The sequence below is a fragment of the Papilio xuthus genome, unplaced genomic scaffold (genome assembly GCF_000836235.2).
Source record: "Papilio xuthus unplaced genomic scaffold, Pxut_1.1 DF826933.1, whole genome shotgun sequence".
Classification (NCBI taxonomy): Eukaryota; Metazoa; Arthropoda; class Insecta; order Lepidoptera; family Papilionidae; genus Papilio; species Papilio xuthus.
In genome coordinates this window covers 2,849,641-2,875,735 of record NW_013531716.1, presented here as the reverse complement: position 1 = coordinate 2,875,735, position 26,095 = coordinate 2,849,641, and the positions used below count along the sequence as shown (strand labels likewise).

The 26,095-nt window shown below is 34.6% G+C and overlaps 3 protein-coding genes across 3 annotated transcripts; 1 reads left to right on the top strand and 2 right to left on the bottom strand.

Moving 5' to 3' along the window:
- The first annotated feature begins 2,045 nt into the window (after positions 1–2,045).
- Notum (palmitoleoyl-protein carboxylesterase notum) lies at positions 2,046–5,340 on the top strand. Its single transcript, XM_013318122.1, has 3 exons — positions 2,046–2,382; positions 3,618–3,721; positions 3,941–5,340. The coding sequence occupies exons 1-3, from the start codon at positions 2,338–2,340 to the stop codon at positions 5,076–5,078; spliced, it is 1,287 nt and encodes a 428-aa protein (XP_013173576.1). The 5' UTR covers positions 2,046–2,337; the 3' UTR covers positions 5,079–5,340.
- LOC106122212 (PI-PLC X domain-containing protein 1) lies at positions 5,235–17,356 on the bottom strand. The gene is made up of 7 exons (XM_013318121.1): positions 16,607–17,356; positions 13,738–13,889; positions 11,312–11,568; positions 9,729–9,941; positions 8,275–8,362; positions 7,697–7,931; positions 5,235–6,198 (listed from the first exon to the last, which is right to left on the bottom strand). The coding sequence occupies exons 1-7, from the start codon at positions 16,668–16,670 to the stop codon at positions 5,855–5,857; spliced, it is 1,353 nt and encodes a 450-aa protein (XP_013173575.1). The 5' UTR covers positions 16,671–17,356; the 3' UTR covers positions 5,235–5,854.
- Positions 17,357–18,603: 1,247 nt separating this feature from the next.
- LOC106122174 (glutamate receptor ionotropic, kainate 2) lies at positions 18,604–25,964 on the bottom strand. Its single transcript, XM_013318073.1, has 16 exons — positions 25,842–25,964; positions 25,633–25,773; positions 24,678–25,004; positions 24,213–24,304; positions 24,018–24,134; positions 23,400–23,582; positions 22,783–22,938; positions 22,464–22,664; positions 21,793–22,044; positions 21,504–21,727; positions 20,862–20,999; positions 20,205–20,403; positions 19,751–19,979; positions 19,557–19,672; positions 19,144–19,296; positions 18,604–19,052 (listed from the first exon to the last, which is right to left on the bottom strand). The coding sequence occupies exons 1-16, from the start codon at positions 25,921–25,923 to the stop codon at positions 18,870–18,872; spliced, it is 2,793 nt and encodes a 930-aa protein (XP_013173527.1). The 5' UTR covers positions 25,924–25,964; the 3' UTR covers positions 18,604–18,869.
- Positions 25,965–26,095: the final 131 nt, after the last annotated feature.

Here is a 26,095-nt window from a genome sequence, read left to right as displayed (position 1 = left end):
GTTATATAATTGTGAAAATAATTTTGTTTTGCATTCAAAAAATCATTTTAGACTGCTTATATTTTATATAAATTGTCCGAAACGAAATACTTGATTGGGAATTTTTTGAGAATCAACTCTACGTACTACATTTTTTGTAAGATATTTTTTAACAAAAGACTTTATGAGGTTATAGGTCTGTTAACTGTCCTAACGATTTAATGATAAACGATTAGGACTCGTACACAAAACTCTTTGTTGTATTTATTGTTAAAGAAAAACGAACTGTATAATAGTCTCTTGTACTAAATCGCTTTTAAAACGCCGTCCAACTAAATCATAATGGGATTGAATAATAAGCCGTGAAGATTTTGAATGATTTTAATGGTTAATTCTTCCGCTCTGCTTGTATCGTCGGCGTCGCGTCTTCTTTCAGACGTCCTGATTTATCGTCCGGCCGCTAGATGCTGTGCCGGTAGTCAATAAAACAAATTTAATGAGCCAACCTCGTATCATATATCAGAGGCGGCATCATAAAGGTAGGTACCGACTGTCAAAGGGCTCATTGTGCCGGCCTGCCTTTAGATGGAATTTTTACAGGCAGGTACATGCTTTGAAGGTCCGCGCCGCAAGACAATTATATTGTACTTAGCTCAGTGAACATCGAACGACACCTCGCAACAAAATTATCTTCTGTATCAAATGTAATATTTCTTATGAGAAAATGTAGCGTTAATAGAAAGTATGTTGTAATACGCTAAAGAAAACAATCACTACGTATCGTATCGCCCGTAACACCGTCCGCGCGGAATTAAATAAAAACTTAATTAGTAGCCGATGATAGATATATATATATATATATATAAATTGTTTATATATTAGTTATATTATATACATGTAATAAAATCAATATCATTAAAATATTATGTTTATTTGTTAGGCTGTTCGATTTTCTTGTTTGCAACAACATTAAGTTTATAAATATATCGATACGCAATGTCATTAAAATGCAATGTTTATGCGATAAACAAGTTCCTGAGTTAATCACGATACATTGGTATTATTATCTGGGTAACTTAGATAGATGCCATACATGCGGATCACCGCCGCAATGGATAACAGACAAATTAGATAATGCGACAACGCAATAAAATCCCCAAAAAAGTTACAATGGCCTGCAGTTTTGAATGATAGTAGTGTCCCACTTTAATGACACCCCATCGGTGTTAAAAAAAATGAAATAACATTTAATCCTTTCAATTTTACAATACAATTAGCAAAAATATAACAAAACAATCATAACACATAAAACATAACAATTAATAAGAAAAAGGAAATTTTTATAAAAAGTTGCAATGCTGACCGGATAAGGTTTCACTCAACTTTGTTACGGGGTTACTTGTCCTTTTTATGTACCTACTTATCTTGTAACGGTAATTCTGGGAACGTCGCGATTCCGTTCCACCCATGTGGCATGTCCTTTAGGGCATGAACCTTGGCGTTTAAAAGTCGTGCATAGATACTAAATGCTCTATTAGGATTCATTAAGAAGGTTTACATTGCAATCGACTATGTTATTAAAAAGGTGTTTGCATCAACTATTCGTGTATGACGTCGTCTTTATACTAAAAATGGCACTTCTAATGTTTGTTTATATGTCCAAAAATATATATAAATTGTTAACTCATAGTTTCGGTAATCTTATGTTACTGACATCCACAAATCTGTTTCTGATTAACGACACAAGATCAACAATATCATGATAAAGTTGTTGCATAAAATAAAAAAAATGATCAAAGCAAAATTCACTTCAAAAGGCTCGTTTTCCGAAACTTGTAAGTATGCTATCGAGTGTACTGAACTCATTAGAATGTAGATATAAATTAGAAGATCAAACGGGCCGGTGGGCGGGGCGTCGCGTCCCACAGATGTTTGCCAAAAGGAGTTATTAAAGTGAAACGAGGTGCAAAACGCGTGGCCGGTGTGCGCGGGCGCTGAATCCCGAGGGCACCGGCACGGCAGCGACAGCGGCAGCCGGGCTAGCTCGCGTGGCCCTCGCGCCCTCGCGCCCGACTCACGCGCTCCGTAATGCTTGCATAATAATAATGACGGATGCCGATCGCGCGGCGGCGCCTTTGATCCGCGCCGCCTTTGATCTCGCCGCCGGAGCCGCTCCTGGCGCACAAACGAGCGCCCGCCACTCTTTACCTTTATTCGGTCGGACGCCGCGCCACGAGTCGTACGGCGGCTCCGTCCCCGGCGTAAATACAGCCTTTATTCGGTGGCTACTGTGCGCGCAGTGACGTCACGCGGCATGGGGTGTGCGAGATACCGGGGCGCGCAAGCGCAGCCGCCGCGATGACCGCGCTTCTGCGCATCGCTCGCCTCGCATGGACCATATGTGTACGCATACTATTTATATTTAATAGTGATTTCTTTTTGTTTTGTTGTCTGAAAAAAAATGGTGGTGATAATGTCTAGAATAAGAGGAAACTACTAAGTTTTAAACTAAGTGAATTTCTGTGACAAAAGTGAACTATTTGTTTGTAGATTGTGTTTGTTTTCATATTGTCGCGCGTGTTTTTGCCGCTTCTTTCTTATCGTGTCTATACATGGATGTTTTTTTCTAAAAATCAATATTTTTGTCTCTTTGCGTAGAAATTTAAAAGAAGAAATTTAAACTTAACTAGTTTCTTTTGCTTAAAACAGTTCCTACTTCGGTAATTGGTTTTTTAGATAAACATAAATTGTGTGTATTAGAAGTTCACACTTCGTTTAAAATTAATTTACAATAGTATAGAGGTGAATATGTTATGGCGCCTGTGCACGTAAACTAACTAAATATTTTGTAAAAACATTTCTTGTATGTTATAATTAAACACCGACGCCCTCAATGCCGCTTATATTATATAGAAATCAAGTCATAATGTACTTGAGAAATATTTTGCGATAACTTTGGCTTCTTGAACGAAAAAAGAAAGAAAGATCCTCGATTTATGTTGCAAAAGTGACTGGCAAAATGAAGACGAATTAAACGTTCAGTTTTAAAGTGCACGTAATCTACAAAGATTGCCTAGATAAATTTAGAAAACATCTCCAAGTTTATGCTAAATCATAATCTATAATCATTGTCAATTCCTAAGTGTTCGATTATTTATTTATAGAAAACAGGAAAGAACAACCAAGAAACAAATTATATTTATTTAACAGATTAAAGTAGCGAAGTTTTATTGCAAACATATTATTTTATTTATATTAAGTAAACACAAGCCGCGATCATAAAATTGAATTATTCATATTGGTCGCATCGCTCAGAGAATGTAACTTAATAATGCACTCGCATGAAGAACGTGTTCGTGAAATAAACAGAAAAAACATCACTTTGAGTGTACCGCTTAAGAAAAAAACTTCATGTTGTTTTAATGGTTACTCTTGAGGAGCTATGATGATAAGGCTAGGAAGCGGCTTGCATCTCAGCTTCATGTTTACGATAAATTTATTATTATTCGTACTTGCCTGTACAACTTTTTTTAAAAGCTTATACCTTGTTTGAAATCTGGATATGAGGGGAAGGGACTTCATATTATTCCCACCGGAATATAATACTTACTCTGTATTTATTTTTCATTGATACCCAGGTTGTGTTGTGCGTCAGCAGCGAAAGTGCAGCGCGGCGCGATGGGCTGCGGCTGGCGCGGCTTTCCAACTCGTCGCTTACCTGCAACGATGGTTCGCCGGCTGGGTAACTATACTTTCATTCAATAAACTATATATTTTAGCGAATTTATGGACGGAGACGAGGAACCCAAGTAAATATTCGAGTTTAGAACAAAAAATTCAACGCTTTGGGTCCTCAAGTGCCGTCTAGTCGTTGCTGCTTTTTTAAAGGACCTCAAATATAGTCCACATTAAATGTAACCAGATAGCGCTGTTTTGCAAAGTATTATTGGTTATATTTCAGGTTTTATTTTCGGCGCGGCAGCAACAGTCACCACTGGGTGGTGTACCTGGAGGGCGGGGGCTACTGCTGGGACGCAGCGTCATGCGACGCACGCTGGCGGCGTCGGCCCGGTCTCATGTCGTCCACGCGCTGGCCGCGAGCGCGCCGAGCCCCTGCGCTGCTCTCCGCCGACCCCACCACCAACCCGTTGTGGCACGATTCGAACCACGTCCTGTTGCCATACTGCTCCAGTGACATGTGGGCCGGTACTCGCCTCTCAGCGGCGAACGGTAGCTTTGTTTTCGCCGGCCGTCTCATAGTCCGCTCGGTGCTTGCCGACCTTATCAGGCTCGGTCTGGCAGGACGACTTCTGCTCGTCGGATCTAGCGCCGGTGGCGCTGGAGTAATGCTAAACGCAGATGCTATTAGAAGGGCGCTCAGACCGCACAGAGTGCGAGTCGCTGCGATCGCCGATTCGGGCTGGTTCCTTGATCGACCCGCAAAAGGTCGACGCTCGTTTTCGACGGACGCAGTTGCGAGATTAGGACACTCTTACTGGCGTGGTTCTCCGCCGACTTCCTGTGTACGCGAGTATTCTGAGAAGCCGTGGCTATGCTACTTTGGGTATCGCTTATACCCTTACATACGAACGCCTCTATTTGTGTTTCAATACCTGTTCGATTCCGCGCAACTAACGGCGGAAGGCGTTCGCGCGCCTCGGACCCGCGCTCAGTGGGACGACGTGCATCAGACGGGAGCTGCGTTGCGGTCCAGCCTCAAGACGGTCAGATCGACGTTTGCACCGGCCTGCATAGCTCACGGTGCGCTGGCTCGACCCGAATGGCTGGCGATTAACGTCTCAGGCGTGCCGTTGCCTCGAGCGATCTCATGTTGGGAGCGTCGGTTAGACAGGGGCACCCGGGAGAAAGCACGGTGCGCGCCGCGAAGGCTGATTGAGCGGTGCTCGTGGCCGCAGTGCAACGGATCGTGTCCACGACTGCGGGACCCGCGCACGGGTGAGGAGGTGGCGCTGGCGGCGCTGCTGCAGAGCTTCGGGCTAGACGTGCGAGGTGCGGCGGCCGCCATGGGCCTGGACGCGCGCCAGCTCGCACGCATGAGCCGTGCCGAGCTCCTACCCCTCCTGGCTCCACACACCTGACCTGACTCTCACTCTACAAGTTTAGTGCAAAAGCACTGTAAATCTACCTCGTTTGTTACAAGTACAAGTATTTTTAATTTTTAGGTACTATTTATTAATGCCAATATTAGTGGTATGCTTATTTGAATAAGTAAAAAGAAGATATTTTTAAATAATGTTTTTATTTATACCTTTGGTGTCTAACAATCGATTTATTCTTACATAATACTGTAATTTACATATGTACAAAAACATTCCTTGCTGAGCAGGTGTGCCAAAAAAATCGAAACTGCATATTTCATTCCAGTAAGCATTAAAATTCCTTTGAATAAAATTAAAATAACTCAATGTTTATTGCTTAAAAGGGTTATAGTTATTACATCATAATGACTTGCATTTGGAATAGAAACAATACACGTGAGTTCCTTTCCATATTTTGATAATTATGGCGCTTTTTGATTACTTTTGAACCTCTATAATTTCCATTTATACATGATACCTAAAACATCGCATATCATTAAGTTTCTCTGAAATACAAGACGAACTTTTGAAACAATGCTCGTAGTCTTGAAGTATAAAGTTCCTAGACTTCTGTTCCGGAACGCTTGACAAGTTGATGTCTAAATAGAACTTACAAAATATCTCACTATATTATCCTGAATGGAATGTATGGCAGTGTAGCATTGCGATCATAATTTAACTAGATAAATCTTTGCGGTGTGAACAGAACGAATTGCGCGGCTTGCTAACGAGCGACCTCAAATCGACCTATTTACCCGGAGACCTGCTTCACTTCGTCATAATCGAGCGCCTCGTTCTGAACTAAGTGCTATCGATAGGTCAATGACATCGTTGCCTAGGAAGAAGTCTGTCGAGATGATGTTAGCGTGACGTCGCCATTGGTTGTTAAGTCGATTGGTTACAATTTTATTGACAGCTTCAGCATTTGCTCGCAGTGATCCTCTTAGCAACAGTATATCTAGTACTGTTGGTGTAGTTTGTGCCATAGCTGAGAATAATGGTGACAACGCGTGCGGTTGTGGTGACGAGGGTATAGCATCATCTAAGTACTCGAATAAAAGTGTGGGACTATTCGTATTTGCCCACAAGTGAGGTAGTATCGGCCACAGCCATCTGTTGTCTGAAAAAAAACAAAGATAATTTTTTAGAAAACTAAAGAAGCATCGATAATCGGCTTTAAATTTTGAGTTATAAAGTATAATTTTGACCAAGCTTTTATTCAGGCTTACAAAGATAGCAGATTCTATAATAATGGAATAAGCATCCAATATTGTAGGCAATCTCTTATGAATTTTACTTGAATGTCATAGATAATACGAAATTGATAACAAAATAAAAAAGTTAGTAATGTACTGATATGACATATTTTTGTTATAACTTTTTAAAACATGGTAAAAAAAAGGTCACGTAACTCTAATAATGTATCTGAAGTTACTGACGAAGCTGTTTTTAGGCCGCTTGGGCATTAAGTTATGATCTTAACGTGCTTAGAGTAAACCCGAGTAGTGCTAAGCTCAAGAACTCTTGAGCTTCATCACTCTTTAAGTTTTATATACCGGAAGTCGTTGACCCTCACTCTAAAAGTTTAAGCATTTTATTACTGCCTTTCAAAGTTAAACTGATTCATTGATTTTTAATATTTTCATAATCAATTGTTATGTCAATAATTTATGAAACGGAAATTACTTTAGATTAGATTATTATCATAATTAGCTGTTTCCGTTTGACATTTTTTTGTAAAAAGAAATAGAAAACACGACAAAGGATAAGAGACTGTGTAAGCACATTTTCATTGCTCGATTTGTTCGATAATGTATGTACATAAAAACAATACTTAAATTTTGTACTAAAATTTTAAATCTATATATAGCGTGTCCCAAAATTCAAAATTAATTTATTGTATTGTAAAAAATGAGTATTCAATTTAATACTGTACTTCATTTAATACTTATATTTTAATTAAAAATGATATCATAAATCTGATATGTATTTTCAGTAAATACCTATTTATATTAGTGTAAATTACGTCTAAGCATCTTACTATATGTTATATTTTAAGTATTTATATTTTTATCTCGCTATGATCTACTGGACATGGTTGCTATCAACCGTTTCGCCTCCCCTAATTTAGATTTAAGCACTCGCATATTTAATAAGAGTTGTTTTAAGTCTAGCTATTCATAAGAAATTGAAGGAGGGAAAAATAAACTTTTTGTTCTGCAGAAACATGAAAGAAGAAACATGTGATCAACATGTTTGTCTAAAGAAATGATACATTTATTCTATTCATGTTATAATCTATTTTTGTCGCACTAAGATATAGGATTACTTACTTATAGTACGTTATTGATTGCATTGTTTACTTGGATTTAGAGAGAACTGACACAGTACTGTTTATTAGCTCCAATTGATTCACCTGCCCTAAGCTTCTATTATTGGTAGTGTCAAATAAATAAGACTTTGAAAATTATGTACTAACAATCCGATCAGGAGAAAAGTAGAGGGAGAATATTCCACCTATTTGGGGATTATATCCATTACAACTGTATATACTTTTAGTTAAAATTTCCGTTGTCATCCAAAATGTTTGCCGACATTTTACAATTTAATTTTATTACCTGTAACAACAGCATGATCGACGTAACTAAACAGCAGGCGCTTGTTAGCATTTATGAGAGACTGCAGCGTAGGTCCCCGGGTGCCGGGGCCGGTGCTCAATTGCTGCGCATGCGCGAGATGCGGGCCCAGCTCACGCTTCACTAGTTCCAACAAGCCAGCGTGCACACTGCGTATCGGGCTACCATCCTGCTCGTAGAACCCAACTGGGAAGTGATGTGCGTCCAGAAAAACAACCTGATTTAAAATAAAAAAAACATTATTTTATTTAATACTGTTAGAGTGACAGTAATCTTGCAACGATTTTCTAGTAATAATCGCCAAGAAACTTCTTACGCGTTTGTTAACAACAGAAATAAGGTCAATAACATCTATGAAATTTGTGAAAACTAATTAGACATGAAATCTTTATGTACAGGTTCAACTTTCGTAATTAAATTTTGTAAATTTTCTTGCGATGTATTTATATATTTTTAAAACTTAGTTTAATAATCATAATTTCAAATCACATGTTGCAAAGCCTCTTTACTTAGCTGTCTTTGCTTATAATTGAAAAGAAAGGGATGAAAAAATGTATTACCTCGTTAGTAGCATCTAAGAAGGCTCTAATTTCCTTCAGCAAAGGTACCAAAGGACGGACTCGTATTAAGTTGTGGTTTAACCAGTATCTGAAAAACGAATTGTTAACATAGACAATTCTTGTATGTAGGTTGAACTACGTAACAATCTTATGTAACGTATACGGAAGCGAGCGGACACCGTTAATCAACGCACAGCATTCTGCAATCTTCTAAATAGTACATTGAAGAAATAGTAGAATCGTTTTCTAAATTCTTATAGATCTGTACGGTAAATTGGCTTTATCATATTTAAAATTATTTAGTTAAAATTTAATGAACGCTTTATTACTAAGATTAGCTGTCGCCCGCGATTTCGTCAGTTCGAAATTTAAAAAAAAACTTAATAATTAGCCCATCTGTTCTTCTAGACTATGTTCTACATCTGTGCAAAATTTAATCAAGATCCGTTAAGCCGTTATGGAGATACCTTCAAATAAACATCCATCTATCTAAGCTTAGGCATTTACAATATAAGTAAGATTTAATTATATTTACCAACAAAAATTAAATGAAGGTTTTCAGTTACCACAGTTGTAAGCACTGTGCAATTTAAAAATTAATACTTCTTTTTGATTCAGGCGCCTTATTACCAGACTTTTACTCCATTTTTTTCAATATAAATTTTAGCAATTTAATTTCTAATATAATCTTGAATTAATATAATAAAATTGTTATGTTTTACATTTGTATTGTTATAAAAATTTATTGTACATTTAAAAATAGAGCAGCTTGTTGTTTCTACCAAAACTGTTGTATACTCCAATTACGTGTGTAATTGAGTGTAACCGAACTTTGGAATTCTGCCAACATAGTTACAAACTCTTTGATTCCATTTCAAAGGATGTCTATAATATTATTCTAATGTTAGTAGTTTGGCTAATACTAGAACTAAAACAAACCTTTTTAGATTATTATAAAGATTAATGTGATACGTGAAAATGACTACATTTTATGAATTACCATTAACAATAATCTATCTTGAATCTTAACCTATTTGTGGTCCTTTGTCTTGTATCTATTATTGATATTAACAATAACAAATTTACCTTATTCTGTACAGAATTGAACTCGGAGTATTCTAATTCCGATGCTATTCTAATAAAAAGGTCAACAATACTTGAATAATAGTATAATTTATTATCCTAGACCCTATTCATTATCTTCATCTATAACGACTTCACTGTTGTCAGGGATCGATTAGTAATTAAAAAAAATAGTAGGTATTTGTTAATTTACTAATATTTCTTCTGCTATTCCAAATAAGCTCTAGGCTTGTGATAGGATAGGTTAGGTAACGACAATAGTCTAATGGCGGGATTCGCACCCCGACCTTGTGATCGGAAATCGGTATCCTTAACTATCAGGCTATTGGCGCTCTAAAATTAACATCGAAAATGACGCTTATTTTGCATACCTTTCATCTTTATCCGTATAAAATTCATAATATCCTATCCTGAAGTCCAAGTATCTGATGCCGTGGACGAGCTGTGCCCAGATAGAGCGGTCCTGGCAGAGGACGAAGTTATCCCTGGTTACACTGCTAATTTCCGTGTCGAAGCTCCATGCGCCCGCGTTATGTGCGCCTGGTAGCACCAAATGACCGATCCGGAGCTTGTTGATCTTAGCACTGCGAATAGATTTATTATTTAATTAATACTAGATGAATTCTTAATGCTAACGTATAATTTAAGACCCTCACTATTAAATAAGTCTCATTATTCAAACTTTGTAAAACTGGCGAAAACACTAACGTATGTTTGTCCGGTTTTGTGTTGCAGCGATTAGTTTCGAGCCCATCCGGGACCCTACATCAAGATGAGTGGGACTGGTATTATGCAGGGCCCCCGATGGGGGGACCCTGATGTGCCATACCGCTACCGGACGATATGTTCGTGTGTATGATTGTTTTAGCCGTTTTTATATAAGTTTAAGTCGCACTACATTCAATTTGATGAGTCATGTCAAATCGATAAGTCACTGTTTAAATAACAAACTTTCACGCTCCTAAAATAATGTTACACAATGAATAAGTAAAGCGTTGTCGTTAGTTGATCGATTATATTAAAATACAAGCTTTGAAATTTCTGATCGCAATAGTTAGTTTTTAAGAGAGAACTAGTTAACGCTTCTCTCGATTTAGTTGTTCACTTCAACCTTTGGGAAAGTATCTGTAAGATTTTTTATGCAGTATATCCTTAGTACAATAGTGGGCATATAAGTATCTAACCGTACAATTATGGTAAGTATACATACATATATTATATATTTTCGGTTATGTAAGGGAAGAGCGGCATCGTTATTAATATTCATTAAGTTAATTGTGGGCACAGTTTATAAATTAGTACGTCGAACGTGGCTGTATAGTGTGCTCTGTTACTATACAGTATGAAACCCGAATGTTTTGAAAGAAAATAACAAGATGAAAGCATTTTTTTACGCACAAAGTATTGTGATTAAACTCACATAGTGTTTTTGTGGTTATTTTTTTTTTCTTATTTTATAAAAGAAAACGATCAGCGGGAACACCGAGGTGTTCAACGACGGTTCAATTGAACTGAGGAAATATTTATGTGAAATTTTTGGGCAACAAATGCGTATATCCATTTCAATTCTTGACTTTTGTTCATTGGCAATTAAAAGGACGGTGTAAATCATTGTTAGATCCAGCAATTTCCATTTAGTATGGTTACGTGACAAAAGATTGAACTACTGTTAACACTTAATTCGACGGAATTTTTTGTAGCAAAAAAATGTTTTTTTTTTTTTAGTAATGTCATACTTACGTAATTTTCTCTAAACTAGTTCAGTAGATTTTTTTTAATTAGTTGTTTGTCACATTGGACACCATCGAATTAAGGGTTAAAAATTATATTACGTATTAATGCACCTGTTAAGTACTTAGGTACTTAGTAATTTGCCTTTGGAAGAGCAAAGTATTGTGGAAATTGTTAATGTTACAATGATTATTGAATATAAATTAACAAAAAGGATTATTACGCGTTATCTTCCATCCATGTTGGTTGTATCTTCAAGCAGTTATACGCCTTGATTTCGGCGCCGCCTCTTGAGTGTCCAGCGCCCACCCATGGCCATAAACAATGCGGGCCTCTAGCACCAGCGCCCGTGTTCCAACCAGCAGGCAATGTGCTCGCTCCCAGAGATGTCTTCGTCACAATGCGACCTTGCGGTGACTCTATCGGGTAGAAAACTAACGCATCGTTCCACGTACCAGGCTGATGGTCAAAGAGACCAATCTGTAAATGGAAATTGGTAAAATATTATTATTTTGTCCTGAAACGTAAACATACAATAGTTGTGTTGTATTAGAATTCAATCAAAGGTTTTCATTGACGGCAAATTGTAAGCGGTCTATCGTGGGTTTCTGAGACCAAAAAATGACAGGAATGATGATATGTTTTATACATATATTTTGACAAATATATATATTGTAATGTTCCTAAATATAATTACAAACTTAGCACGAAGGAATGAAATCGATAGCCAGCTACTAACAAACTTTCTAGCCAACATATAATAGATTTTTATCAAGCCACTACGTCAAAGTTACTATCTGATTATGGCGGATGCCTTTAAGAGAAAGTGAATAGGCGATAACTAATGCGTGCCATCCTTCATTCATTAACTACGATTAGGTTCCTTATACTGATTGCATATCTACCAATTGCATTGTCTTCTAAATCAGTACCTAGTATAGTATCTTCTAAAGACATTAATAATATTTTAGCTTATTTTTAAATAACCTAAATAAATCCTAAATATAAGGTAACTAAAGTTAAATCAATCAAAAGTTAATGTTTCAGTCATTAATAGGTGAAAACCGTGTGACAGACGGTTTGGTACATATATATGGTGAATTTGTTCGGAAATGTTGTTAATGGTTCTATAAATTGTCGTTAACCTTGAGTTCCGACTGCCAGAAAAAAAATGTTTCTATGTATTTCAACAGTTTAAATAGACGGTTAATATTAATATTCAGATACGTAATAAGCAAAAAAAGGATTGAATATGTAGGGCTACAAAGGTAGTAGAAGACCAAATAAAGTATGGATGGATTGTTTGAAAGAAGATATGCGTAAAAAGGTGGTGGATTCAGATAAAACAGTCACAGATGTATGGACGAGTAGTACATACTCTGACGACCCTTCGTAGGGATAAGGGCAGGTTGATGATTGTATCTTTAAAAATAGTACACTAGGGTAATTGACCAGTAATTGAGAACGAGCACGCAGGACACATCCTTCCTACGTTCTATTCATATTCCCACTTTTGTATTTGTAATAAATCGTTTGAAAGGGAACGAATGATCGTGATTTAAAAATAGGTCGTCAATGGAACTCACGTGTGGCTTGCGCTACTCACGAGCAATAGTAACAAGCAAGATAGTTGATTGACTCTTCCAGTTCTAATTTGCATACAATAGCTTGTAAGACATTTATTAATGTTTCGAAATGTTCTACACGTGATAAAACTTTTGAATTTAGGTACATAAATGTTATTGGCAAATGTGTAGCAAAACGGTAAACATTGAACGTGGTGATAGAAAGTGAAAAGGAAAAATATCTTAATGAGTCTACACCAGTGGTTCTCAAACTTATTTTGTCTACCGCCCACTTTGAGAATAAATTATTTTTCAGTGCCCCCATATTTTCACATATTTAAAGACCACTATAACTTCAAATTAAATTAATTAATTATTGTGACCTATATATGTATATTAACGGAGAATTCTAAACGAAACTTTAACTATAACCTGAGACCTGCAGCGCCCACAAGATCGCCCACTTTGGGAAAGACTGGACCCTTCAAAAGTAATTCTCATTGTTTATAGTATTTATATCATAATGCATTACGTGTTACGTACACGATGTGGAAAATAATGTCGTGTGGAAAACGCGGTAGATATCTGCTTTATGACCGTAAATTAAACGCCTACCGCGTTTAAATTGTGGTCATCAGGTGAACGGATATCCTGATGCATGTATTACGTTCGAGATAAAATGTATGTTGTGTTATTATGCATAGACGAACGCATTTAAGATCATACCATGTTTACTCTAATTATTTTTTGTTTTACTGAAACTAGTGCGTACAACCTTTCAGCCACATCACCTCTTTACATAAGTTGGGGTCATGGTCAAAAGCTAGCTTATTCACTCTAAAAAAACATATTTTTGTATTTATTATTTGGCAGTGGTAATAGACGATTTCATGCACTTGTAGTTTAAAGGCGCGTTCAAACTAGCCACCTACTGTGAGCTAGCGTTACGCAGTTTTTTTGGTTCTGTTCGCATTCTAATTCAGTTCACATCAAACTGACGCTACATTACGCATAACGTACTCGCTGTGAATAAATCCAGTGTCACAGTCGGCGGCTAGATAGAACATGAATTCCAGTTACTTACTTGTCCAGGTGCGTCGTGACAATCAGCGAAATCCCAGTTAAGTTCAATAGCGTCCAGTATTTCTCCTCCGCCGACCAGTTTTATCGCAGGCGAATGGATTGTCACCCAAACTCTCCCGCAACTTGATTTCTCTAGCAATTGTTTTTCTGTGGCTGAAATATTAAATTATATTTTGAACTTTGGCTTATTTAATAACGAAATATTCGCATTTGTGCTATTAAGTCAAATACATATACAAAATTAAAATATCAAAAGAAGTGTAATCGAGAGACGAAAAAATTGTGGCCAACTACGTGTCACTTAAAAATTTGAAAGAAAGTTCGTGGTTATAGCAATTTATAAAAAAAAAAACTATAACCACGAATAAAGCGTCCTGAACTATGAAAGAAAGATACATGTCTTGTGTCGGAGAAATTGATCAATTTAAATGAGAGAGAAGTTGAAGCATCAATGCGTGGGTCTGAACTTATTTTTTTTTATCAAAAGAAAGGATATTCACTTTACGGTCAGTGACACGTGCAATTTTGTACATTACAACGTTACTGTGACGTCTTAGTCACATTTTATGTTATTGCCCACGAATTGTTTAAGAATTCAATATAGTTATTCGTTTTAAATAAATAATATGACATAACCACAAACGTTACAGTACTTTATTATTAAATAACATCGCAAACAACATGACTGTTGTATGTAAATATCGGTTGTAAAAAAATATTTTCTTAATAATATTCCTATATTATGTACACGTAAACTTATTACAAATGTTAGGACAGACGGAGAAAATTTGCTTAACAGTGAGTTTTAGAGACCACAATCTCTGTATAATATCGTCATCCTTGTCTATATCTGACAACACAGAGATAATTCTGTTTCAAACGGAGATTTTGGACTCAGAAACCCACGGTAATTTGAGCCTTTAGTGAAATAATTTTACACCTAAACTCTTTGTTAATTAAAAATTAAAATCTCATGAGTAATTTGATACGTTTCTAATAGGTTTTTTCGCATCATGCGTTGACAAATATTGTTAATCCAACACCCAAAGTAAGGTTATAATTTAATTGTTAATAATTAAAGGTACATGTGCAACCTATGACCAAATAAGTGCTTCCCTTTTATCCATGTATCTACGTACATACACGTTGCAAGTTCCTCACTATTCGACTTGAGTTTATGAAAGTTTGATCCGACGGCGTTCGTAGAGGTATTACGCGCACTGAAATATTATTGGTATGATCAAAAAAAATAATAATGTGTTCGTTTTTTTCGAAAAATTTATAATTTTACTATACTTACGCTATATTACATTTTAGAACAACACGGTTGTGATGTTTGAACAATTTTTAAAAAATTGTCATAAATTAAAAAACGTGTCAGTAATTTTTTTGTAAATTAATAAAAATATGATAATTTTTTTGTAAATTAATAAATAATTTTTAATACGTTAGTTCAATTGTATTTGTCTCATTTCAAAAAATGCATCCAAAATTCACACTCCATGGCATTTCATTCACTAAATAGAAATGTGTTGTTAATTGTGTTCCAAGATATGTCATTGTAGTACTCACCTAAAGGTCATACCTGGAAGAGTATAATATAGCATTGTAGAATGTTAATTAGTAGATATGTGTGTGTTAAAAATATATTTTTTATTTTTTTTTACAAGCTTACACGATGGCCAGTTATAGCGTCAGACTTGACTTACCAAATAGTTTTTTTGCACTTTAATTTTAATTTTCAATAAAGTTTTTTTATTGTCTTTTTTAAGTGGCTAATGTTTTAGGTAAAATCGTATAGAGTAAGTTGCAACCGTAATTATGTAATTGTGATGACATAACGAATGTATGTGATTAATACGTTAGTTTAAACGCGTTCCTTTTACGGATTGGGTCGATGTTATGCAAGATAAATGCAAGGCAAATCGATGAGAATAATGATTAAAACAGTGATTAAAATATTAATTCATATATAAATTAGATTAGGATATTCATTGTGAATTAAAAAAAATTGCTGTATCTTCTTTTTTTTTAAATATTATTTATTTGTCTATTAAAATTTGATGATAATATAGCCGTTTATAATTTAATTTTAAAAATTAAAAAAAAAAACAAGAAATTTAAAAGATTAAAACGTATGAAAAATGCATAAAATGTACCTAATTGTTTGATTTGGACTATTATCATGATGTTGTTTTGTTTCTTGTTGAAGAACTAAAAGAACAATTCATGAAGACCATTTGGTGTTTTGAAGAAATCTATTTTATTTTAAATTAGTGGTGTTCTTATAATTATCTTCAGACATAATATACAATAGTATTCTTGATTAGATAAGAGGTTATCTGCTATGACAGCTGTATTTATAATTTGTTTTTGAATTTAGAAAATATATCCGCTATAGGGGTGGTCTATGTCTAGCAGTGGACTTCATATGGCTGAAGAGAGAGAGAGAGAAAGATGTATACATAAAATTTAGGTAGTCATTTTCTTTGTTTGTCTGATTTTTGTCTCCAAAATATGTATTAAGGAAATTAGTAACAGAACTCCAAATTCAGTAAAATCATAAAACAAACAAAAATTTTAAGAAAACCGACTCAATTTTTTTTCAAAAAAAAAATTGACGAAAATCTAGAAAAATAATGCCCTTGTTTTATGTAACATTTTTGTGCATATTGCTTGTGAACGTTTAGGTTTTTATTACGCTAAGTTACTAATATAAAGCATTTTTTATCTTCACTTACTTTACCACAAAACATTAAATTAAAAAATATATATTTTTAAACATACTTTTTTATGAAATGAACAACGTATACTTTTTAATATTAAAAGGCGAAATTAAATATTGTAAAATTTGAAAGTACAAAACTCACGCGCGATAGTAGCACCAAGCGCGGTTGCGGCGAGCACAGCCGCAGCTACCCACCCAACGACCATTTCGATCGGTGGCCCACGCGCCACTGGCTCGCTACAAGCAACAGATTTGGCATTCTTTCGCAACAATTGAACACAACGAAGCAACTGCTCGCCTCACGATATCTGAATCATAGTGCCTTTGTGTCTGTCAGTCGCAAACGGTCATTGGAATACATTAATAGAATCCTCTGTTAACATATCAGACGACCGCCTCTCGCGTGTAAACTGGATCAATCACGAGTCAGTTCGTATTGGAGCTTCTTTAAAGTTTATTACAATTCAGTTTATATCCATGTATGCATGTTTTAAAGAATAACTTCTTCAAAATCTTCTGGTTTATTGCCAGATTTATACTAAACATTTTCTCCTTCATCAAACCTATTAAAAGCATCTGCAATTGCGAATATCTGTGCAGCGGTCGTTTGGCTATTTTGATGAATTGAATAAAAAATCTTGTGAATTATCTAATAATAAATTCCAGCTTAATGTGTTACTTCACCTTCACGTGTTCCTGAGGAAAAGGGTCTAGACAGAAAGACGAACGGAAAACAAAGTGATGCTATAAGTGTTCCGTTTTTTCCTTTCGAGGTACGGAACCCTAATAAATTAACTTCCTTTTTCTAATTGTTACCCTACAACGTATCTAGTTTTAGCTTGCATCTTAAAACATGATTAACCTTTGCCTTTGTAAATATGTAAGCAATAACTATACCTAGAACAAATCATTAAATAATATATTTAATTAAATTTACAGCATATTATGATAACATATATCACATAGGAAGACAAATAAATAGAACAATCTAGAAACATATATAAAATCTAGTAATAAAGATATAAGAAAAAAGTAGAAAAATGAAATTTTGCAAAGTAATTTTTTACGTATGTTAAAGGATGAATAAAGTAAAAACTGGAGGGGAAATTTATCCTGAAATCTATATTATTGATAGATAAACATTTTATAATCTCTTTAAAGTATACAAAGAGCTAGATAAAAGTAATTAACGCCGGGTGTTAATACATTTGAATTGTTGATAAAAAAAGAGATTGAATATTATCATTAACAATCAAATAAGAATTAATTGATTATAAACTATTTATGATAATAAAGATATGTACGTCATTGTGTTTCTTTTATGAAAAGCAATCGGTAAGCTAAGCTTTTGAATTGTACACTTCATGCATAGCCTATTTTTTTTAGTTACTTTCTTATATGCTTCGTATTCTTTTTTTTATATCATAAGGTGGCAAACGCGCGAGCGGTTACCTAAAATCGCTGAAGTACCGAAGTGACCGTTGCCCATAGACATACGCAATTGCATATGCGTTGCCTACCTTTAATCGACGGAGGAGAGGATGCACAGAAAGAAAATATTTTCCCTTCCCATGCATCCTCTCATCCGGAAAGTCCACTTACACTTCCAATCCTTTCCTTATAAGAAAAGGGTGGGAGGGGAAAGAGGACTAAATAAGGCCTCCGGGACGCACACTTATCAGACAAAACGCGGAATTGCTTCCACTTCACGCCTGTCTTCTATGTGGTCGTGGTATTTCACCGGGCGAGCCGGGCCAATTCGTGCGAAGATGTTAAATCGGGCTCTACCACTGTTATTCTTAACAATTCAATATTTTATTAAACATTAATAAAAAGCTTTTCAACTCGTATTTTATGGAAAAATCTTTTGTCTAGGTAGAATAAGATATGACAATTGGACGTATTAGTAAGACAAATCGCATTAATTTGTAATCATGAGTTTCTATTGCTTATACATCATGATCAGTCTATACTAGTGCACTGCTGGGCATAGGCCTCTCCCGTGACACGCCACTGAGCACGGTCCACGGCCACACTCATCCAGCTCTTGCCTATACAAAAAAATATAATCATCCCACTTCTAAGTTATGAAGAAACAGAGACATGTAACATGCCAAATGTTCTTTCCGTGGTAATTCCGTGATAATTCGCTGACGATGTCAGCAAATTATCTGAGATTTACTTTTAAATGTCGTTTTTTGATTTTGTCGAGTTTAGTGGTTCAGGTGCATATTTTGTTAATAATGATAGATAAAACCATCTTTATTTTTTAATAGTTTCATTTGAATTGGAACATTGCTGAAATGTTCGCATTAATATGTAGACATTTCTTTATAAATAGGAAACGATAATTTAAATGCCGACATGTTTTTGGAACATTTTTGACCAAATATTATAGGTTGTGTCTAGCGAGGTTCTCTTTCAAGATCAAGAAAATTGTCGATGCCGTTAGAACGTTCTTTGTTTAAACTCTGCAAAGAAGAGGCTGCGGAGGGCGCGCGGCTAGGGTTGCGCAGCACGGGCTTCTGCAGTTGAAAGAAATTCAATGAAGCTTTAAGTTCTTTGATGAATACTTCCTTGTGTGTTACCTGAAAATGCCGAAGTGTGCAAACATAATAATTTCTTTCACCAATACAAAATAAAAACATTTCACAGTTATGATGTCTGAATTTTACATACCCTTTCACGAACAACGATATTTCTGACTTCGTTCATAAATTCTGCTGCCGTTATAAACAATGCTAATACAAGTCCACCGATTAGTACGAGGAATGCTCCAATCAAATTCTTAATTTCCAAATCTCCCTCTACATCATTCTTATCTTCCTCTTGCTGAAATATTCAAAGTAATCTTACTAATATTATAAATGCGAATGTTTAGATGGATGAATGGATGGATGTTTGTTTGAAGGTATCTCCAGAAGGACTGAACGGATCTCGATCAAATTTGGCATAATTATAGAACATAGTTTGGAAGAACACATAGGCTACTAATTATGTTTTTTTTTTTATTTCGTCGTCGTGGTCGACACCTGTCTTATTAAATTTAACAATAGCCTTTGTAAGCCAATAGTTAAGAATATTATACTTACGTTACATGATTTAGCTCCATACTTATTTTCCCACCATTTTCTTTTAATTTTATCTAAAGCATTGGATTCCTTTAACTTTAGAATAGCTCTATTAATATCTGTTCTAAATGGGGAATCTATAAGGAATAAAGTTTTGTTAGAATTGTTAGGGAAACGGGTTATTGAAAGAAATTTCTTGTTTATAAATTACTTACTTGCAGGCATAGCTATACCATAATCTTTAGAATCTAATTCTCCACCCACTTTTTTTAATTCGCAATTTCGTCTTAACTTATATTCAATGGTTACAGATTCCATAAAGAAAGCATATTTCCCTTTGCCATTGATTACTCTCTTTTCTCCTTCATCATTATTATTTACTAAAACTACTTTATTTGCGTTCATATTCTCGTACATTCTTTGATACATCTTATCTTTTGAATTCTGTAAATTTCATTTTTTAATAAACATAAGTTATTTTATTTCTGTTATGTATGCGCTTGCACTATGCGTAAATGGGAACGGTCGGCTGCGTCCGACCTATACGAAAGGTGACGTCATTAAAGACAGTTTGCACTGAGCAACCGTTGTTTTAATTACTCCCCATACTTATCAATTTCTTGTTTATTTTATATTTGTTAGTTCTTTAAATTCGGTAATTTTATTAACCTTAAAAAATCCCAATGTAGATCCACCATCTATAGCACCATAGAGGATTTTATTTTGTGTTGCCAAGTCCTCAACGCTATTGATTGGTTCGTTCTCTAACGCGGATGTCATAGAGGCAGATAGTTGGGCAATATATGTCTGACAAACTATCACTGCGAAGAACCACCACATTGAACAAACCCATCTTGTTCCAATAGCTCTATAGGAAAATGAAATAATTGTTGTAATCTTACATCTTACATATAAATGCGAATGTTTAGATGGATAGATGGATGTTTGTTAAAAGGTATTTCCAGAACGGTTCAACGGATCTCGATGAAATTTGGCATACATATAGAATATAGTCTGGAAGAACAGATCGATTAATAAATATTTTGCGTGTGCGGAGTGGCTGGCGACGGCTAGTTTAAAGATGAACATCAAATGTCTCGAAGAAATATAGACTATGAGGAAGATGATATAGACTAACTGGTATCTTGCATGATATAGAATTATTATAAAAACACAATGTTTTTTTTTCTTAAGCCTTAGGATGCAAAATACGCATTAACTAAAAGAAAAAATATGAGTATTCCTTAAATTATTCCGAAACCATCTAGGAATATGTTCTGTCATAGTATCTTGTATAATATAAGAGAAATAAATAAAAATGTATACTTAGGTAAAATATCACATCCTTGAGTCATTATAGAGCCCATTGTGAGCCACGCGCAATTTTTGAAATTCCAAATGTTTTCCAATTCCTCAGGATCTTTGTCGCACGGTTGTGGATTTTCCCAATCAGCTGGTGATATTCTGATAAACATAATTTATGATTATTTAATCGTTTTAGTAAACAAATTTGTGATTTATAAAATGATAAGGAATTGATATTTGAATAAATCTTTTGATTAGTAATATTACGATTTCATCTATAGTATTTTTAGGACAAATAATGAAGCTAAACTGATATATAAACACGGCTAAACACTCACGTATATACGTCCGGTGGCGGCACCGACTAGTTGTCCGACTAGTAGTCACCGGACGTATATACGTGAGTGTTTAGCCGTGTTTATATATCAGTTTAGTATAATGTCTCACGAAAGTTTGAATAATTTAAATAATGAAGCCTTGCATCGGTAATTTATTACACCAACATGGATAAGGTTGAAGCGAATAAATTAGTTGTCTACGTATGACGTTATATTTGCGTAGATTCCATATCACCATCGATTACAAAGGAACTGATAAATTTACAGATATAATTGCGGTTATTAATCGATAATAAAAATATTAATAAGTAATAAAAATTATTACCTCGAACAAACAAATAGAACAATAGAGACAACGCAGTATGCTGTCGCTATATACATCCACACTTCAAATGTATAAGGATTTAGAAATGAAAACATTCCAGGGTCTACTTTCTTCTCTTGCACGTACAAAATACTTATTCCCAAACTCATGAAAGGTACTGAGAAGTCAACAACTTTCTTCCGTTCTTCTGTTATCGTCAAATCACAAACCGCCAAATCAGCTTTCTGTGAATATCATCATCAATTTATAGAATTGCGAATTTAAATTCGGTTGAAAATATTTTACTAACCTTATCCAACAAGTCTCCAATCAAACCATTCCATTTCTTTTTTTCTTTATCATATTGACCGTAAATATAATCTGTATCATATTTAAATGAATACGTATAGTTAAAATTTTCTTTTTTAAGCGTTTCAAAGATTTGCTTAACGAGGTCAACTGAGAAACCCTCGTATCTTTCACCGTCGTCTTCTTCTTCGCATTCAAGTGTTGTGCATTTTTCTTTTTCATAAAAGTAAGGCTTAGCTTTACGAGATATTACCTACGAGTACGAATTTTATAATACAGATTAAATAAAGTTAAAATTATTGGGCATTGAGTGATTAAGAGGTTGATGTCGTTACTTATACTAAAATCAAAATTTTTATTTGTTATTTGAAATATTAATAAAGAATATTCTACTTTTGAGTATAGTATTCCATGTACCTAAATGCATTTAATATTTCTGATAAAAGCTATCTCTTCTACGTCCTGAGTTATATTGATTTAATAAAAATTTCTCTAAATACAGTCCTCTGCCAGACCCCTACATTTTCGATAACTTCTAAGGTTAGATAACCTTAATCATTCATCGAAGCACTTTTTAGTATTAAAAAAAATCAATGAAATATTAAATATATGAAGTCGAAATAGAATGATTGAATTAGTATTATTTTTTGCGAGTTTCGAGTATGTACTTACGTAGAAGTGTTTTCTAGTTTGTTGATTAACAATATTATCCGCATCCGGCCTGTCCTCTATTATATTTCCCCCTGAAGAGGACTCCCAATTACCTATTGTTTGCCTTTTTCTTAGATATATTTCGTTGACGTGTAAAAGGTAATTTATTCTTTTACCCAATTCATTAAACTCAATGTTACCAGAAACTCCGGTTGTTTTCGTCTGGAATTTTGATAAAATAAGAATAATGAATAGTTGTTCGCTATTTGGTATTTTAGATTTATCAAATTTAAGTAATGCGTAAGTTAAAATAAAACTTTTACGTTATAAATCTAATAACCTTTAAAATTTCTTGTTGCATCAAACCGCCGTGCTCCCATATATCTTCAGAGTCGCAGGAGAATGTTGGTGGTTTTTGAATAGATGTTCTTTTTTCTACAGTTGTAAGAGCTTTAACAACATGATTTGCTACATCATTCATAAGCAACGCCTCTATCTGAAAATCAAAACAGCTAGTTTTTAGTAGTAACAGATGAAGTTTCTCTTCTTGTTGGTTTTTGTTGTTGCTTTTTGTGTCTTTCCAAGAGAATAAGAAGAAAGACAATATGTTGTTGAGGAGGTATTTTACAGCAAAAAACCCTTTAAAAAACTTAGGCCATGTTTAAATTACAATTTCGCTTACATATGTCAACCCTTTATCGCACGACGATATTAGTCTTTACCAGAAATAATGATTATTGAAATATGACTACGACAAGGCTTCCAAAATGCGATTTTGACAAACAAATGTAACAAAGTACTTATGTCTGAAGCTATTTTGTTGATTCATTTTTAAGAGGAAAACTCTTGTGTAACGACTTTGACGTCCTTAATATTAATCCCCGGCAGTCAAAGGGTTAAAAAGTAAGTCCTCATTAACATTTTTGGTATCGCTAAAAAAGATAAATATTTCTATACCGGCATGTCAGTGACAGGAGGTGATACTGTGTTGATAGCCCATCGTTCAACTCTCTGGGCTAAAAAGTGTTGCGCGTCTATTAACTTGTCATATTCTGTGATACTAAGCCAAGTTATGTTACATCGGTAGTCAGTAAGCTTGTGTGCCACTATCGAAGTGTCCAGTGACGCGAAAATATAATGCTGTAAGAAAAAAAACATTATGTTACTAGTGTTAGGAAAACAATCCCCACATGCTGGTGTACTGGCACAACACTAGCCTTAGTAAATTGTCGATGTTTATGTCCCTTCACAATTCATTCTGACACTTGACTTTGTAACGAAAGCACGTCATTCTTCAACTTCGCGCCAAATGATTCTAACTAATAATTTCTAAAACTAGTAAGAAGGAAGTGAGACCATCTCAGTAATGACGGTAGTTACATTGATAAGGAGGACCGAAACCATGGTATGCCGATTCTCTGTAAGGAGAACAAGGAACTCTGTAGGGAAGTGATGATGATTCCATTAAATTCAATTAGAAGAAAAAAATGTTGTAATAATGGAAAAATCCGAAAAATACTGGCTAATAAGAAGAGCTGAGCTGTTGCTGTTTCTAGATATAAAATAAATTCGTACCTGATAAAAATCATCTAAATTCAACATATTTATAATATCCATGTATTTAAGAACATTATTCACGTGACAATCAATAAAGAATCGAGTTTCTTGACTGTTTTGCAACTCTTTGAACACCTGTAATTAAAAAAAAAATATATTTTCGGAGTTTTTACAGACAATGTTTTTGATACTGGTATTTGGATTTTAACTAACTTTATAATTATCACCATCTGGTTCGAGTTTTCTTATCGTCACTGGATACTGGTCAGTATATTCGGCTAAAATTTTCTGTATACGCATTAAGCCTGAAAAATATAAAAAAAACATAACAGTGTTGGTACTCAAGACTTAAAAAATTTACGTTGAAAAGTTTTTCATTATTTGTAACTAGCCATCACCCGCGACTCTGTCCGCGCGGAGTTGAAAAAAACTAAATTATTGTCCTATGTGTTATACATACATCTATGCCACTTTTAATCGAGATTCGTTGAGCCACCTACCTTATTCAACCAACCTAATAAACATCTATCCATCCACCCAAACATTCGCATTTATAATATTAGTAATAAGTAATATATTATATTATTAGTATATTATACTCCAGATTTTATCACACATTAACAAGTTTTTGTATGATTTGCAATAAAAAAATTCCTGAATAATACTGCAGTATCTTACCATATTCATCTTCATAAAGTGCAGCGAAATTTTCCCATTTGTAATATTTTAACAATGCCGCATGCGCTGTTGAAATCTCATCACTGTCAGGATAAAAATTAATTATCATTTTCTTATATTCCACAGCATCCTCTTGCCCATCACTTTCAGTGATGTTATCGACTATTATTGAATCATTTTCAAATATATATTCGATCTCCGGAGGTTGCCATGTAGCTTGTAAATATGGGATTTTGGAAATAAAGCACTGATCAAGTACTGCTGTATTTTTAAATGGACTTTGTGGTCCAACGATCGCTATTGGTTGCATCATTTTGTTTGAACATACTAAAACAAAAGGGAAAGGTATTATATATAGAAATATATTTTTTATATACACCATTTTAAAGTTATATTTATGTAAAATTCCTATGATCAAGTGAAAGTTTTATTAAAAGCTTTTGTGGAAAACATACCGGGAATCTAATTTTTGTAAATTTTGGTTAACCGTGAAAAAGTAATTCTCATAATGCATCTATAATAACGCTAGTTGTCACCTGCGACTTGGTTAGGGTAGAATTAAAAAAAAAAACTATGTGTTTTTCCAGACATCTGTGCCAAATTTGATCAAGATCCGTTGATCAGTTCTAGAGGTGCCTTTTAACAAACATCCATCCATATATAGCCATTTTCTCACTTGTGATATTAGTAAGAATTAAGATTAAATTTAGTTCTATTTCTTACAAAGATAATGATAGTGATGGCAATATTTTTATACTACTACTAGCAGTTGCCCGGGACTCCGTCTGCGCGGGATTATAAAATAGATAGTAGCCGATTCTCAGACCTACTCAATATGCTCACAAAAATTCATGAGAATCGGTCCAGCCGTTTCGGAGGAGTATGGAAACCAAAATTGTGACACGAGAATTTTATATATAATATTTAGATCTGCAATTTTGAATTTGGAACAAACCGTCTCGCCATGTTGTATAAATATCTGGTCTCGAACGTGGTATAATAATTGGTTCCAGTCTGTAATCATCTAAGCTTGCGTCCTTCATGCTGTCATCGAATGCTAGTCGTTGAGTGATTGCTTCTTCTTCGAATATACCCGCTAAAATAATAACCAAAAGTTAACAATATGCTTCGTATCAATTTATAGTCAATGGAAGAATTATTTACCTATTTGGTATGTTGCACCGTTTCTGCTCTGCGCATAACACTTTTGGCTTATTAAATACAAAAACAAAATAATCCAACGCATGTTTATTTATAATACTATTAAATATTCACTAAAACACTGCACGTCTTCATTTGTTTGTTTTAGATAAGTAAATATTGACTTTAACTGCGTATACTTCTTTGTTTTTTAATATAACATCACTGAATAATATTTAACTGAATAGACTCGCAATCGTGGTAAACATCACTCCGTT

Excerpts from the sequence above, each read along its gene's own strand:
- Notum (XM_013318122.1), top strand. The coding sequence starts at position 2,338 with ATGACCGCGCTTCTGCGCATCGCTCGCCTCGCATGGACCATATGT. Across the intron at positions 2,383-3,617 it reads GCCTCGCATGGACCATATGT|GTTGTGTTGTGCGTCAGCAG; the intron begins GTACGCATACTA and ends ATTGATACCCAG. Across the intron at positions 3,722-3,940 it reads AACGATGGTTCGCCGGCTGG|GTTTTATTTTCGGCGCGGCA; the intron begins GTAACTATACTT and ends GTTATATTTCAG.
- LOC106122212 (XM_013318121.1), bottom strand. The coding sequence starts at position 16,670 with ATGGTCGTTGGGTGGGTAGCTGCGGCTGTGCTCGCCGCAACCGCGCTT. Across the intron at positions 9,942-11,311 it reads ACATGGATGGAAGATAACGC|TGCTAAGATCAACAAGCTCC; the intron begins GTAATAATCCTT and ends ATCTATTCGCAG. Across the intron at positions 7,932-8,274 it reads TCTTAGATGCTACTAACGAG|GTTGTTTTTCTGGACGCACA; the intron begins GTAATACATTTT and ends ATTTTAAATCAG.
- LOC106122174 (XM_013318073.1), bottom strand. The coding sequence starts at position 25,923 with ATGCGTTGGATTATTTTGTTTTTGTATTTAATAAGCCAAAAGTGTTAT. Across the intron at positions 22,665-22,782 it reads TGCAACAAGAAATTTTAAAG|ACGAAAACAACCGGAGTTTC; the intron begins GTTATTAGATTT and ends TCAAAATTCCAG. Across the intron at positions 21,728-21,792 it reads TTGGAGACTTGTTGGATAAG|AAAGCTGATTTGGCGGTTTG; the intron begins GTTAGTAAAATA and ends TGATATTCACAG.